General features: G+C 49.4%; 1 protein-coding gene across 1 annotated transcript in view; it reads left to right on the forward strand.

Moving 5' to 3' along the window:
- CAPN8 (calpain 8) overlaps positions 1 to 16,965 on the forward strand; it is a 70,630-nt gene that overhangs the window by 33,374 nt on the left and 20,291 nt on the right. Inside the window, exons 3-10 of the mRNA XM_040263704.1 lie at positions 4,191 to 4,309; positions 4,823 to 4,956; positions 6,003 to 6,171; positions 7,176 to 7,259; positions 8,883 to 8,968; positions 11,325 to 11,399; positions 12,130 to 12,290; positions 15,316 to 15,491. Coding sequence (XP_040119638.1) covers positions 4,191 to 4,309; positions 4,823 to 4,956; positions 6,003 to 6,171; positions 7,176 to 7,259; positions 8,883 to 8,968; positions 11,325 to 11,399; positions 12,130 to 12,290; positions 15,316 to 15,491 — 1,004 coding nt within the window. The remainder of the gene's footprint in view (positions 1 to 4,190; positions 4,310 to 4,822; positions 4,957 to 6,002; positions 6,172 to 7,175; positions 7,260 to 8,882; positions 8,969 to 11,324; positions 11,400 to 12,129; positions 12,291 to 15,315; positions 15,492 to 16,965) is intronic.

Here is a 16,965-nt window from a genome sequence, read left to right on the forward strand (position 1 = left end):
GAGCAAAGCTCGGGTGGTTCCAGACTTCTCTCGAGGACAGGGATGCAGGAGCCATTCTCTAGCTCCCTATTCGGTGACTCTAACTGGGACCTGCCCTCCTTGGAGGGTGCTTGGGGAGGAGGGCCTTGACCATCACGATTCTTTCCCAGTTTTTTCTGTCATCTTTTTCACCACTAAACTTAGATCCAAAAGCCGCTCGGTTGCTTTTGGATATTAACATTGTGCTCAAAGATCAAGCTGTGCGTCCACGGAGGAGAAGTTGATGCATATGTGCAGGTGTCCAGGCAGATCCCCAGACACATCTCTGAAATGTTTTGAGCGACAGCATAAACGTCCATCCTCCCAAGAGGGTTCTGGGAAGAGGAACATGCTCATTTGGATCCGTGCCTTAGAGAAAGCGTCTTTGTGATGATTGTGCATGGGCATCTTACGGAGCCCCTGGCAGGCATCCCAGAGCCCGGGTACCCGCTGCATCTCCTCGCAGCTCTGTGCTGGCTGCGAGAGCCAGGCAGACCCGGGGAAATGTCAGGAATGAGGCAAATTAAGAACAAATTAAACTCTCCTCCAGCTGGGCAGCCCCTTTGATGTCAGCAGCTGAGGGACACTTTGTGTCCTTGCGGTGAATTGTAACGTCTAAGGAGTACGCTAGTTGGGCTGTTGGAAGCAACCTGTCTGGCAGCAAGAGCATTGGTATCAGAAGAGAACCAAGGCGGCAACTCGTTGTGAAGGGAGGTGTGCTTGGACCTCTGTGAAAGGCCACCAGCCTCAGGGAGGGTTGCGGACCGTCATTGCCCACGCCCAGAGGCCTGCGCCTCTGCTGCAGTCTTCCCTCGTCTCCCTCTGCCCTCTAGCTCTAGAGGCTGAGGCCCCTGATACTGGTGGAGCTGACTCTTGTCACGTTCAGGGCATGTCCTCCTCAGGCTCCACCTCTCCACACACCAGGGATGTTCAGGTGCAAACATGTGAGGTGCTGTTGGGAATTTGCACAAGATCAAAAATAGGAATCATTGATTCATTTGCTCATGTATGTGGGGCTAAGTCGCTTCAGTCGTGTCTGACTCTGCGACCCTCTGGACTCCTCTGTCCCTGGGATTCTGCAGGCAAGAATACTGGAGTGGGTTGCCATTTCCTTCTCCAAGGGCTCTGCCCCCACCCAGGGATTGAATCTGCGTCTCTTATTTCTCCTGCATTGGCAGGTGTGTTCTTTACCACTAGCACTACCTTCACTTCTTTACAAATTTTTTAAAACTCTTAAACATTTTTTAAGTTATAGTTGATTTACAATTTTTGTGTATAGCAAAGTTATTTGGTTATACATATATAAATTCTTTCTCATATTCTTTTCTACTATGGTTTATTACAAGGTATTGAATATAGCTCCCTGTGCTAAGGTAGGACCTTGTTGTTTATCTGTTTTATTTAGTAGTTTGTATCTGCTAATCCCCAAAGTTTAATTTATCCTTCCCCATCCCCCTTTGGTAACCATTAGTTTGTTTACCATGTCTATGAGTCTGTTTCTGCTTTGTATATAAGCTCATGTGTATCATATTTTAGATTCCACATATAAGTGAAATCATATGATACTTGTCTTTCTCTTGCAAACATTTATTTTTATTCATGAAACATTCATTGAGTCCCTGCTATGTGTTGGCTACCTGCTGGGGATGCCAAGATGAAGGGATCCATGTGCCTGTTCTGCAGGAAGAGATTGCAGAGGACTGAGCGGGGGAGGGGGTGGGGACGACGGTGAGGAAGCCAGTCTCATTCAAGAGGCCCAGAAAGGTGCTGGGGGCTCTGGGGATGGAGCACATAGGGCACCGAGGTGGGTCAGGAATTGGATGGGGAAGAGATTGTGCACCAAAAAGTACTGGATTGGCCAAAAAATTAGTTCAGGTTTTTCCTTAACAGTGTACAGAAAAATCTGAATGAACTTTTTGGCCAACCCGATATAAACACGGTCTTTGGGAAACACAAAGAAAAATAGGTGACCTGCGCGTGAGGGGTGAGAAGCATTAGGGAAGGCTTCATGGAGGAGGAGAAAGGGGATGGTGTTACAGCAAGGACTCTACAAGCCGGGGGCATGGATGAGTGAAAACGTGCGCTGGGAAAGACCAGGGCATGGTGTTTATGCAGATCGGAGTTCATCTGGAGACCAGACTCACGGTGGGAGGACGGTGGGAGGCAGGCAGTGTAAGTAGGAAGGAGGCATGTCATGAAGGGTCTTGATGCTCCATTAGTTTTTATCTTGCTCTTGAGCAGTGGAGGAAGTCGAAGATTCTGAGCAGAGGAATGAGATGGTCACATGTGTTAACAGGAAGAAGGCTGGAGTGAGAGAAGGGAACAGGTTATTTTATCCACTCTTTGGAAGTTGTCTTTGAACGAGGTGCTGGCCCCCTTGAGTCTTCTTTAACAAGAAGCTGCAGTCCCACGCCTGCTGTACCAATTTTTATCTCCTCCAGCTACTGGGACTGGTCCCACCTGGAGGCCCTGCTGCCGTAGGGAGGAGGGCATTTGTCAGTGAGAGTGGGAGGCAGGGAGTAGGCTGCCTTCTGGGTCAGAAAAGCTCTTCAAAAAATAACTGTGTGTGAGAGAGTGAGAGAGAGAAAATACATGAGCCTGATTGGGTGAAGGCAGAGGGAAAGGAATTACTATGGGACCAAAGCAGAAACCTTTCTGTTGAGAGAGATGAGGGCAGGTAGACCAAAAGGCTTTCTGGGATGACCTGTGATGGAGCTGTTCTGAGCAGGTGACGGATGCTCGGAGGTGGGTTCCTGGACCACTATTCACTTACTGCCTGCTCAGGTAGCCTGCATCTGAGAGAACTTTGGTGTGTTCATCTTGGACTATGTATGCAACCTGGGCCACAGGACTGAAAGAAAACAGAGAGTTGGACAAGGTCCTCAGAGGAGGTTGAAGGGACTTCCTCTGAAGATAACCTGAGGATGTTCAGATTTTGTTTCTATGGACAAGGTGAAGGCTGTGACACACAGGCTGGGTTTTGGAGCCATTTGAGTGGGATAGGAATGGGACAAACTTGTCACCAAATCCTAGACTCCTAGAAGTAGGGCTCTGGAATGAAATGGGGAGGAGGCAGCTGTTGGACATAGGATGGACTCATTCGTTCATGCAACAAGCAGCACACACGGGACACTGAGATCTCAGGGACTGGTGTAGAATAAGCAGGTAGATGGATGTGATTCCAGGATGCTAGATCCACCCCAGGATGCTAACAGGATGCTAAGGTGAGTAAGGGGTGTCTGGGGCCTGTGCTTCACCTTTGGAGTCAACACCATGCGGGATTAAATGCCTTCCATGGAGGCAGTGCTCAGGGGCTTGGGCCTGGGGGTGCCCTGACTTGTACAGAAAGCATTTTTCTGTTTTCTTTTGCATTTACTTGGATCTCCAAAGTGACCAGCGCTGAGCCCTATCATTTTTAATCTCTCTTAATTTTTATTTGTTGTGTGTAAAAGTATGATAATTTCATGCTAATTAATATCTCAGGAGTGTTATAAGCAATGAGAGATCAAGCCTATCATTGTTGAGTTCTGAAACGTAAAAGGGCAGACACTCTTCCAACAGACACGAAGAGGCAACTCTGTTACCCAAGGCCAGGGAGCAAGGAACACACACACCCCTGCACTCACCACATGGCTTCAGTGTTTCCCCCAACCAAACGTTTTCTCTTTTTAATATTTATTTATTTGGCTATGTCGGGTCTTGGTTGCAGTGTGTGGGATCACGCGGGATTTTCATTGCATCACATGGATTTTTCGTTGCAGCGCACGGACTCTCTACTTGTGGCACGTGAGCTCAGTAGTGGTGGTGTGTGGGCCTAGTTGCTCCGAGGCATTTGGGATCTTAGTTCCCTGACCAGGGATCAAACTCGCATCCTCTGCGTTGCAAAGCAGATTCTTAACCACTGGACCACCAGGGAAGTCCCCAGATGTTTTCTTAACGTTGCTGTTAAGGAATCAAAGAGGCTGATTTTTGCTTCTTTCCTGTCTTCTACTGTACTCTTGAGTGCTTAGGACATGTGGAATGGACAGTGTGTGTGTGTGTGTGTGTGTGTGTGTGTGTGCGCATGCGTGTGTGTGTGTGTGACTCTGGACTGAACGGGCCAGTGAATCAAAGAAAGCAGCGAGCCTGCAGGCCTGGCCTGACCAGTGTGTGTCCCCCTTGACCCGGCGCAGGTGACTGCTGGCTGCTGGCGGCCATTGCCTCCCTCACCTTGAACCAAGAGCTGCTGTACCGCGTGGTTCCCAGGGACCAGAGCTTCCAGGAGAACTATGCAGGAATCTTTCATTTTCAGGTATCCCGCCTAGCTCTTGGCAATGACCCTACTTTCCATAGTCTGGGGACCCACACCAAGAATCGGAAATCTGGGCTTGGGGCCCAGTAGCCTAGGTTCTAACAGTCCCTCCAGGGCATTCTGACAAGTGCTTGAGTTTGAGAACCATTGCTTTGACGCGTTCATCCAATCACCCACACGCCTATCCCCTCCTGTCTCCTCCAGGCCACGTGGCCCTGAGGAAAGCACTTGGAGTGAGGGTCAGGAGATGTGGGCTTGAGTCACCCACTGCTGCCACAGCGTGGTGCAGGTTCTCTTATTCACAAATTCGGCCTCTGAACTCGTTTTCCGCTTTCACTGGCATCTCCCATGGGCATGGTCAAATAAGACAGATCCTGCTCTTAAATGACAGATCCAGTTCATTAAAGGCTGGAGCATTGACCAGCTCCGAGGCTCCTTCCGAGGTCCCCTGAGGACGCTGATTCTGCCTGTCGGCTCATCCCTGTAAGCAGATGCTGTATTTCCCTCCCCCAGTTCTGGCAGTATGGAGAGTGGGTGGAGGTGGTCGTGGACGATAGGCTCCCCACCAAGGATGGAAAGCTGCTCTTCCTGCATTCCGAAGAAGGCAGTGAATTCTGGAGCGCGCTGCTGGAGAAGGCCTATGCCAAGTAAGTGGTGCAGGTAGGAGCTGGGAGACCACGCAGAGTTGGGGGAGCTTGCCCCCTCCCCACCGACTCTGGGTGCCCTGACCAAGTCTTTCCCAGCACCCAGACCCCACATGTACAGTATCCTCAGTAACTGAGAGAAACAGAAATTTGGGCTAGGAGTTCAAAGCTCAGCTCTGTCCCACATGAATGTGTGAATTGGGATGCTGGCTTTGTCTTCTTAAAGCCTCCAGGTCAGTTCTTAGGTCAATGTGAGTTCTTTAAAGAGTAATGAAGAAGAATAAAGCAAATATGCTTAGATATCAGACTCACCAAAGTCTCTACTCTTTGTTTGGGAGTCAGTCTTCTTCACTGGCATTCAGTGTTCAAAGCCTTCTTTGGGGTTCTTTTAATTCATTTTATTGATGAATAAAATGCAACCCCTGTTCCTTCCCAGCCCTATTCCCAAAGCAAGTGCCAAAGGAGGCCTCTCAGCCTTGAGGGAGGGTCCCCTTCATCCTTACCCATGCCCTCAACTCCCCCAAAACCCAAGATGTCAATGTCAGCTCTGGAATGATTACACTTTGCTTTTTATTTTTATGTATTGTTTTTTGGCTGTGCTGGGTGTTCATTGCTGCACTCAAGCTTTCTCTAGTTGCAGTGAGTAAAGGCTATCTATTTGCAATGATTGGGCTTCTCTTTGGGGTGGCTTCTCTTGCTGTGGAGCACGGGCTGTAGGCATGCAGGCTTCAATAGTGTCCTGTAAACCTGTGTCCCCTGCATTGGCAGGCGTATTCTTAACCACTGGACCCCACCAGGGAAGTCCTGCACTTTGCTTTTTGAAAGAGCACTTGGCTTTGTGAGAGGTGTTCTGAGATCCGTTCCTGGCAAAGTGCTGAGCTGGCCTTGTGAAACTGTGCCTAAACCCCTCCTTGGCCCACAGACAAAACTAACTAAGGCCCTCCTGTGCCCTCCAGGGCGCACCACATCCTGGCAGCGCCCCTGCCCCATCCCACGTGACCCCTTGCTAACGGCTGTGGATGATACCCATGTTCTTTCTTGTCCAACAGGCTCAACGGTTCTTACGAGGCTCTCACTGGAGGGTCCACGGTGGAGGGGTTTGAGGATTTCACAGGTGGGATCTCTGAGTTTTATAACCTGAAGAAGCCACCGGCCGGTCTGTTCCAGATCATCCGGAAGGCCCTCCGCTCGGGGTCTCTGCTGGCCTGCTCCATTGACGTGAGCTGGGATGGCTTCTCTTTGCTTCTCCTCCCTGTGTGTGGTAGGGAAGGGACCAGATCGGGGGCTCGAGGCTGGGAAGGCTTTGGGCCAGAGTCTGGGGCTTACGGGGTAAGTCCCATGATAATATTGGTCCCTAGCAGGTGGGAGCTGGTGGCAAGACCTAATTAATGGATAGGAACCAGAGTTTGGTCTCATAAACTCAGAAATTTTAAGAGCCCTAAGTGTCAAGCCCCTTTAGTCCTGCAGGAATTGCCCTAAGAATGCAGTCTTGACCCCTCGATCCTGGGCCCTACCTTTGCTACCCCCTTTTGGCTAAGTAATCTTGGGATTTTGGAAATACAGTGATCAACAATATATGACGGGGGCTTGGAGCTCACTGAAGAAAAGGGAAGAGGTTTTGAACTAGGGGTGAGGCTCTGTCTGGGGGATGGTGGTATGCGATTCCAAGGTGGCCTGGACACCAGAGCCTGGATGCCACCAGCCCCTCCACCTTCTCTTTCTCTCCTTACCTGGTGGTCTCACACATATGAATGACCAGGCAGGAACAATCTCCCTTTCTCCTCTCTGTTAAAACCCCAGCAGGATATGTGTGGTTTTTTTTTTTGTAGAGAAGTGCTGTGGACCCTGGGGAGGGTATGGGACTATTGAGGAGGAACTCTAGGGACCCCTGTTGGTGAACTGGGACCAGTGCAGAGGGGTTGTCATGGTTAGTCTTCTGCAGGCAGTTATGGGATCCCCGTTGGGGAATAAATGACTTCCCAGCTTCCTATGTCATATTAAAGGCTTGTAAGTCATTTTCCAGGAGTGGCAGGCAGGCCTGATCAAAGAGGAGGGGATGGAGTGAGCTCTGTTTACCTGGGGCTAATTGCTCTGCCTGCATATATCCCTGGTCGCACTGGGACCCTCTGGCTGTGTAGCATGTGCTTAGAAAGCCTTGTAGGACTGGTCCCAAGAAGGTCAGGGTCAGCCACTCTGAGTGGATTTCTTTATTCTCAATTCAGGTCTCCAGTGCAGCCGAAACGGAAGCCGTCACCAGCCAGAAGCTGGTTAAGGGTCACGCATACTCTGTCACTGGAGTCGAAGAGGTAAAATTGGGCAGGGATGGATGGGTAGGGTAATGCATGATGGAATTACCATAAATCCCTGGCATCCTAGAGAGAAAGAGAGGGGATCAGCACCTAGTGCTTCCCTGCCCTGCTGGGGTGCAGCCTCTTTGGTTGCACAGAGCCCCTGACACCCTCCTGCTCATTACAAGGACCCTTCTTCCTCTTACCCACTCAGAGGTGGATTATGTCACCTCTCTGAGCCACAGCTTTATGGGTTCTAACTAAATGCAGGCTCTCCTCTGAGATGTGGCCAGGAAGAGACAGAAGGTTTTGGAGGAAAGTTGTAGAAATTGTCAGTTAGATCCACACTCTTTCTAGGAGGTATGTTTGTACAGGTAAAGCACTGGAAACCCATAGGATTCTCAAGGCAAAAAAAGGCAGCAATACCTGCCCCAGCTTTCAAGGTGGGGGATGTCATAGTGGGAGGAACGCAGATATTTACTCTCTAACCCAAGGAGAAAGCATGGGCTAAGCTTTTCATTATTTTTATTTACTATAGTCTGCCTACTTCCAGAAAGGATGTGCAGTGGTTTGCAATGAAAAGCACAGACTCAATAAAACCATACAACAAAGGCAAAATACAGAAGACAGTCCAGGCTAAAGACAGTGCTCCAGTGGACAAATTAATTTTGCTTTGGGTTTCCTGAGGGCTAAGGCAAAAAGGGAAATGCAATGGTGTCTTAGTTTTTGTTATTTATTAAAAAGGCCTTAATGTTCACTGTGTGTATTTGTGTTTCACAAATACGCTCCTTAATGAAGTCAATGCCCAAACATGAATTCAGCATGTATGTGTAAACACTGGGTTGAGGCCATGATGGAGGATATGAAGGGAGGTCAGATACTGAAGACTGAATAGTTCATCGTGTTTGTGTATGTGAGCAAATACACAAATGGGGTTCCATAGAGAGTAGGGGAAGGTGGATGAATGTATGGGCTTTCAGACAGGCTGCCTGGGTGCCTGTCCTCCACCTACTACTTACTAACTAGGTAATCTTGGATAATTCAACCCGTCTGTCTAAGTCTCAGAAGTGTTGTTTTTTTTTAATTTTTATTGGAATATATTTTATTTACAATGTTGTGTTAGTTTCAGGTGTACAACAAAGTGAATCAGTTATCCACGTACATATATCCACTCTGTCTGTGTCTCAGAGTTTTGAGGGAGATTAAAATGAAGATAATAATAGCACCCAGCTTATAGGATGGTTGTGAAGTTTAAATGAGGTGATAAGGCATCTGAAAGGCCCAGCTTGGTGCCCAGGTCATAGCACCAGCTCATGAAATGCTAACTGCTCTGCTCTTAGTATTTGTTGGGGGGCATTTATTATCAATGGGTCTCATATGTTAAGAACTGAGTCAGTCAACTATAAAATTTTAAGTCAAGTTAAAGCCGACAGATGCTTGTTTTTTTTTTTTATGCTAGACTCACTATTTATTCAACCAGATTGTGAAAAACAGAGCTAAGGCCTGAAGAAATGTGTGAAAAGAAGACATGTTTAGGGGTCTTTGAAGAATTGAATGCAAGTCCGCTCAGGTGTAGACATGAACGCAGGGCGGCAGGGGTGGGTGTGGAGATTCAGTTGCCTTTGTGTGTGGCCTTTGCAGGTGGATTTCCGGGGCTGTCCAGAGAGGCTGATCAGACTCCGGAACCCGTGGGGCGAAGTGGAGTGGAAGGGGGCCTGGAGCGACGAGTAGGTTCTCCCTTCCCTCCCTGCCTGTGCCCACCTCCCTCTGCGGGGAAGGCATCAGGCAAAACGCGCGCAGTGATTCTGAGACCCCCAGGGCAGTGCGCTCGCAGCGCTTCCTGTCCGCAAATCACACAGCCTGTTTAGAAAAGAACGTTAGATGGTTCCATTTGGGGAAAAGCCAAACAAAACCCACTCAGCAGTAGTCTTTGATTCCTTGCTCTGCTCTGGCATTTGCAAGTTTGGCAGCTCAGTGGAATTTTACTTAGCACCTGAGGGTTTGCTTGTTTTCTGTGTACCACGGTGGTCATCCAAAGGTGAGACCCATCACTCTCGATTGAATTCTTTCCACTTCACAAAGTCTGGTTACTCTGACAAAGGCCAAACCCCTCAGCACGAGAAAGAAACGCGCTTAGAAAGAGGAACTGAATCTTAGAGGAGCCACTGGCCGCCGCAGGCAGGAGGATGAACGGGAAGGGTGTCCGCTCGCTGAGAGCTCATTTCTGGTGGGTACTGATCTCTCCTGACAAAGCCGTTAATGACTGGAGGGACCCAGGCCTCTCAGAGATGGTGCCTGAACCCAGACAGAGGCCTCCCGCGGTGTCCCGGGACAGCTGTGTTCTGGAACCAGTGCCTCCGTGGTGCGGGAGGACGGAGAGAGCATGGTCTGGTTTCCGCCCTAGCTAGCGCTGCTGGCACGGGGGAGGCAGACTGGCGCCGCGGGGGGAGGATGAGCAATCAGCAGTGTCATGGATGAAGAGCCGCCAGAAATGGGAATGGTCATAACCCCCCCCCCCTCCGCCAAAAAAAACCCCGCATCCTTAAGCTTCATATGTACCCCATGTTCTGTCTGTACTGCATGAGGCCACCAGGGCTTTGGAAGGGAACTTTATTACTTTTATGAACTAATCACACATCATTACTGCTCATAACTGCAAGTCCTTCCCTTCAGGTTTGTGTCACGAAGAAACACACGTCCCCAGGGCCACAGATGGCCTCCTATATTAAAGACTTGTCATTCTACTGCCTGTGATGGAGCAAAACCCAAAACCTTAGTTCCACCAACTGCCCCCAAAGCGTGTCATGGCTGAATGAAATCAAAACCCTGAGTTTTGGCCATTTTAAGCAGCAGCTGTTTCCCAAGCTGTTGACAGGGTGTATGGGACTTTATCTCCTTTCCCTGATGCTGCTCAGTCTATAACAGGCTGGGACAGATCCAGGGGTTCGAGGTGATGACTGGCGGGCCCCACCATCTGGAGACGCAGCCTGGGGTGTTTATATATGGATGTTGCAGGGGAGGGTGCTGCAGCTCTTTGAGACGCCCCCTAGCCTCAGCCCAATGTCTTTGAATTAAAAAAATTTTTTTTTCCAGTTAGTTTCAAGAAACCAACTGGGATATTTAGGTCAGATCTCAAATTCTCCAACTTGTCTTCTAATCTTTGTTAATGACAAGCACATTCTGAGCTTTGGTTCTGATTCAGTGACTGTTTCCATGAATTACAGAGGCCCTGAGAGCTCCTCTGCCTGATCCTTAGGGGACCTGAGAGCCCCCCTGGAGGGAGAGGCTGGGCTTAGTCCTGGTGTTCATGCAGCCAAGGGGAGGTCTTAACGTTTTGCCGGAAGCATTCAGAGAAGGGATTTTTTTTTTTTTTTAAGATGGATCTCGATGCTGCTTAGTTATTTAGACTCTGCATGCATATTTCAGGGAAACCTCACTTCTTAAAGGTCAGGTAGCTGGAGATGGCATTTGAACAAAGTATGTGGGTATTGCCATGGAAAGGCTGCCAGCAGGGGGCCTCGCAGGGTGCCATTACTCCAGGGAAACTGTCACAGAACCGGGTGTGATTGGCAGGCTCGGGAAGGGGACTACGTTTATGTGTCCGAGATGCTTAGCCCCTCTCACGGTATCTTCACCTCAGATAAGCCAGAAGGATGTCTCCCCAGCTGAGAAGAGGAGGAGGTGGCCTTTCTCTGCTGGCCATTCTCACAGCTCTCCCCCTGGACTTGCCCAGGCCTGTGATCCAGGGCCTGGGGGGCTGAATTAGACATGAATGTAGAACTTGGCTGGAGAGTGAGATTAGAGCAAAGCCATGGCCCAGGGTTCCTCCTGCTGCGTGTCTGGGGTCACCCTGCTTGTGTGCCTGTGGAGTCCTGTCCCTTCCCCAACCGCACCCTCTACCATCTCATACCCTCCCCACCTCAGTCATTTCAGTATTCCCCATGTCTGGGGTTGCTGGTGGGGCTGGGAGGTGGGGAGGGTAGGAAGCTGAGAGCTGCAGTAAACAGCTTGCTCTGCAGCAAGCTCTTCAAGAACCATCACCTCTGCTTCCTTAAAAAAACAACTTTATTCTTTCTTTCCCAGTGCACCGGAGTGGAATTACATAGACCCCAGGCAGAAAGAACAGCTGGGCAAAAAAGCCGAGGATGGAGAGTTTTGGTGAGAGCGTCTGCAGGAGCCCTGTCCTCTTGGCTGTGGGTTCCTTCCTGGTTTGCACATGGGCAGTTCTCTCCAGGTGTTCCAGGAAGTCAAGGTGGTTTCCGGCCAGGGGGCTTCTTTCTTCTTCCCCTTTTACTCCAGTAAAAGGTAGAAACCAAGATATCTGGGCCTCAACATGGATTAGCTATGAACCTGACTTTCTCAGTTTCTGTATATTTTCAAAGTCCAAGGTTTAGATTAGCATCAAAATACGATAACTTCCTTCACTCCCTAAGGAAGATAATAAGGACACGGTTAGACTGTGTGGTTTAGGGACCATCTCTAGGCTGGACACCAATCAGAGTTAACCAGTCACCTCGAGGTGGTGACCTGGTTCATTTTACCGCCCAGGGTCTCTGCAGTTTACGGTTCAGTCTCTTTGCTGGTTGGTTGGATATACGAGGGGAGCTTTTTAAGAACAGAGATGCAAGCAATAGTGAGGAAGTTGCCAATACTGTACACTTTCTTCACTGCTGTTAAAATACCATTGTTTGACTGGTAAATTATGTCATTTAAAAAGAAATAGTGAGACATTTGGCCAATGATCGCTGCGTATTTGTACAGTGGGGTGTAGGAAAGATTTAGTTGGCCTACGGCCTCTATTCTGTCCTGTGCCCACTGGGCCACACCTTCCACCACCTTTCCAGCCCAGCTCTCTTGACCAAGAGCTCACTGATCCCTTTGCCCCCAGGATGTCTTTTTCAGATTTCTTGAGGCAGTTCTCTCGGCTGGAGATCTGCAACCTGTCCCTGGACTCATTGAGCAGTGAAGAGGTGCACAAGTGGAGCCTGGTGCTGTTCAATGGGCGCTGGACTCGGGGCTCCACGGCTGGAGGCTGCCAGAACTACCCAGGTGAGATCGGGGGGAGGAGGGTAATGCTGTGTCCACCTCGTCTTCTGTATTGTCCTCCCTGGGCTGGACATCCTTATCCGTTAATCTTGGGACAATGCCTTTGCACTCTGTCCTCTGGCTCCTGACACCACGTGGTGGCCCAGCCTCTTTCTGGGGCTTGGAGGCCAAGGCAGCAGGGATGGGTGGTGACTCTGCAGCCCCTTACCTGCGGCTCGATCTCAGGTAACGTCATTCTTCAGCATCTCTGCGTGTTCAGACTTTCTGCTCCACCCACCTACCCCTTGCCCCCAAAGGCTATTCTTTGTACTAACCATGCACTTGGCATCCTGCACCAAGGTCTCTTGTTCTTCTCTGGGGCTTCCTCCATCTCCACCTGGCCCAGCTGGCTGGCACCTGGCCCACTGCACCCTGGGACAGGTGCAGCGTCACTGTGTTGGTAGACCACATCCGAGTGGCTGTTCTGCTTTGTTTGTACCTAAGTTGGAGGTGGCGGGGCCTGACAGCCTGATCAGGGGTGGTCACACGCAGGGCGTGGGAATGGCCACTCTCTGCTCCCCCTGGGAGTCATCGGAGCACCCTCCCTGGTGGGGAGAGTCTGGTGCAAACCACTGCTGCTGTGCTAACCTGGGCCCTCATCCTTAAAGGTGGGAAGCCTTCCTGTTGGCGGGAGATCACTAATGTCTACACATACAGGCTCCTCCTAGGTTGAATCACCTGAGGCAGCAGCAGAGGAAGAAACTCCGAAAAACAGCCCCACATCTCTCAGGAGAAATGAAAGAAAGCAAAACCCGCCCTCTCCACTTCCCACCTCCCCAGGCTCCATGCTCCCTCTCCTAGTTTGATGTTGACATTGTTGATGGACGTGTAAGCGCTGGGCCTCGTTCTCATGACAGAGCTCAGTGTGGGCCTGTGCTCAGGGTGTGGAAGCAGCATTAGAACAAAGTCCCACGTGGGTGGAATCCTAGGGCTTGACTGGGTCTCTGGTTCTTTGTCCCCCTCCAACCTAAGCTCCCATTTCTGATGGCCAAGATGAACACTGAACAGAGATGGAGGAGGGAGTTCCTTTCATGCCACAGTTGCTCAGACGCTCAGTCTAACGGCTCTGGGACCCTGGGAGGGTCATTTCCCTGTTCTAAGCTTCAATTTCCCAATAGTCAAAGTGGAGGGATAATACTAGCTTTTGGAAGTGCTTTGTAAACGGTGTAGTGTTATACAAATGGGATGTATTATTTTTATGACCCATTCTCTTCTTCGAGCTCTGTTAAAGAGTAAACAAAAATATGTAGGGATTGCAGTGATGTTGCATTTGGGAGAAATTAAAATATGCTCACCATTAGCAAGCTCTTAGAAAATGTGTTGGAAATTTGCATGGATCGTTTTTTTGGGAGCTTGGCACTGTAGGGGGTGCCTAAGGTATCTGTATGCATGAAATCGCGACCCCATCTGTGCCGCCAGCTAGCTGTCGAGAAGAGATGGATGGTTCCTGCCCTTTGGTAATGATGTAAGTACAGAAGATTGCAGAATTGTCTCTGGCTCCTCTGGAGTCGGCAAATATTTGGCTTTAAAATCTACACACTTGTGTCCTTAAAAAAAAAAATTGAAAGTGGAGGTTCTGGGAAGGTGGGATTGTAATTTTATTGTTAAGAAAATATAATAACCAGTGGCTGTTGGTCATTTGTGAAAGCCTTGTTATTTCATCAAGTTAGACCCTTATTTAGAGGATCCCTTCTTCTACTACTACTCCTCACCCCCTGCCCCCTGCCCCGCCTGCCCCCAGGCACATCATTATTGACATTGTTGAGGCCCTGGCATGGAGATGGCCCATCGAGCCCGTCTTCCTCAATTATGTTCTGCTACTTGAGTCTGACATAGAATTGCTGTCTGCCCCTGGGTGACCCATTTGCCCTCTCTGTGCCTTACCTTGTACAGTCGCTATTTGGAGAGATTTTTTTTTAAAGATTATATTTGAAATGAAGCAGTCTTTTAAAATATCCACAGGTGGTGTGGCAGACATGCTTCTTAATTGCCAATTAGGCTTCCCAGGTGGTGCTAGTGGTAAAGAGCCCGCCTGCCAATGCAGAAGACATAAGACACTTAGGTTCGGTCTCTGGGTCAGGAAGATCCCCCGCAGGAGAGCATGGCAACCCTCTTCAGTATTCCTGCCTGGAGAATCCCATGGACAGAGGAGCTTGGTGGGCTATGGTCCATGGGGCCACAAAGAGCTGGAGACTACTGAAGTGACTTGAAGTGCTAGTCACTCAGTCGTGTCCAACTCTTTGCGACGCCATGGAGGAGCCCTCCATCCATGGGATTTCCCTGACAAGAACATTGGAGTGGGTTGCCATTTCCTTCTCCACTGTACTCTTGAGGGAGTGTATCTCATCACTGGCTGCAATGCTGAATCATCTAGAGAGGCGTCGGGGCCTCTGATCAGAGGATCTGTAATCAGGGCTGTTTCAGGCTGTGAGCTGAAGCAGGGGCCCATCACATGGGGCTTCCTGGGGGCAAGAGTGGTCATCTTTACAGCCTTTCGGGAGAGGCCCCCTTGGTTCCTAGTCTTCACTGGACTTTTGTTCTCATCTGAGCCGGAGACCTGCTTGTTCCCCAGACACCTTCTTTCTCCAGGAGTTGGGCTCATCTTCACAGGCCAGGAGCTGGGAACAAGGAGATGTTAACCATTTCCCCAGGAAGACGTGGCCTTCCCCAGAGGGACCTCGTGTAGCCCTGGGACCTCGGGACCTTGAATATCCCAGTCAAGCATATCAGGGCCCCTGGTTGATGAAATGGACAAGTGCAAAGTTTGCACATGCTGAGGGTGTGTGTGTGCTGGTATGTGGGCAGGGTAGGGAGATAGGAGGAAATGCCGACGACCTTGGAAAGCAATCTTGCTGAGGCCTGCTTACCTGGCACAGTTTGGCCAGAGTTATGCTTTCTGGGGATGATCACAGTTCCTCCCTTTCATTCTGTTCTTCCTGATCTCCTCACCTGCCTTGTGGGGAACCACCGTCTCCTGGGTGACTTCCAGCCACTTACTGGACCAATCCCCAGTTCAAAATCCATTTGGACGAGGTGGACGATCACCAGGAGGAGAGCGTCAGTGAACCCTGCTGCACGGTACTGCTGGGACTGATGCAGAAGAATCGCCGGCGACAGAAGAGGATGGGACAGGGCATGCTCAGCATCGGCTATGCTGTCTACAAGGTACTCCGCAGCCGGGGTCAGCCATCATGGCACACCTAATGTCTTTGGTTGGAATATTTTGGCCAGCAATTGAAGTGCATCTTTCTTTTTGTTTGGCTGTTCCTAATCAAGCTTTTCCCTTGTTCCCCTAAAATGCTTCTCTCAATGGCCTTACTGAGGCCTGAATTTCACAATTAGAGATTCATTCCTTTGGCTTAAATCTCTATTATTAACATCGAGATGTGTAATTCATTAAACTTTTCCCTGTCATTGCCTGCTCAGTGTAAACATACTTATTAGACTCTTTCTAGGTATAGGCTTCTCAGGGGACAGGAGCCAAGAAGGTGACACAGGAGTTTGAGGACATCACAGAGTAGGGAAAGGGAAGCTGGTTATGGAAGCCAAAGACAAACACCCTCCTCTCGGGGTAACCCCAAGACACTTGTTGGGACACACCAGGCTGGGGTAAAAGGAGCCACAGGTCATTTTCAGTTCTGGTATCTCTGGACTGAAGGTCATAGCTGGCTCTTGGCCCAGGCTGCAGTGCCTGGCTTAATACTCCAATTTGCCCTGGTAACCACCTCAGTATAGATTTCACAGCCTCCCAGATATGTTCGAGCAAGACCTCTGGGTCTTGATAAGCCTAACCAGGATCAAATTGGAATCCACTTTTTAATACAGGCAAAGACTTTCTATAACGAATTCTGGAGGGATTCGTGGTGGTTGTTTTTATAGATTTTTGTTAAAAATGAATTTCTTGGGAAAAATACAATTCTAATCAGAAGGACCAAGAGCTGGCTGGAGGCCCAACACCTCAGTATAAATTACTGCATGAAAAAGAAGTATTATAATAAGAAACCAGTAAGGAAAATTGTGACTGTTAAGCTCATACAACTTCCAGCCCCTTATTTAGGAACTTAGGGCTTTAGAGTTTAGGGGGTGTGTGTGTGTGTGTGTATTTTGTGTTGAAGAAATGGGGAATTGAAAAATAATTGCTGTTTGATGGCTGGAGAAAAGAATTTCAAATAAATAAGCTCCAATTCTATTCCAGCTTAGCCCTTCCACCTCCACCTAGAATGGAAGTAGCACTCGACCAGATTCTTTTTTTATAGAAAGTGAAAGTGTTAGTCACTCGGTCATGTCCGACTCTTTGTGATCCCATGGACTGCAACCTGCCAGGCTCCTCTGTCCATGGTATTCTTCAGGCAAGAATACTGGAGAGGGTTGCCATTCCCTTCTCCAGGGGATCTTCCTAACCCAGGGATCGAACCCAGGTTCCCCACATTTCAGGCAGATTCTTTATCAAAACTGAGGGAGCACTTACCCCATGCATATCAATTCAACCCATCTTTAGTGTGTATCCAGCAGGTGCCTTGCTGAAGGCTGAGATGCAGAGGAATAGCACAAGGTTATTGCCCTCAAGGTGCTCATAATCTCAAGGGGAAAACCACACACACACACACACCATAACTGCAGGGTGGTCAGATCTGCTGTG

The sequence above is a fragment of the Oryx dammah genome, unplaced genomic scaffold (assembly GCF_014754425.2).
Source record: "Oryx dammah isolate SB20612 unplaced genomic scaffold, SCBI_Odam_1.1 HiC_scaffold_21, whole genome shotgun sequence".
Lineage (NCBI taxonomy): Eukaryota > Metazoa > Chordata > Mammalia > Artiodactyla > Bovidae > Oryx > Oryx dammah.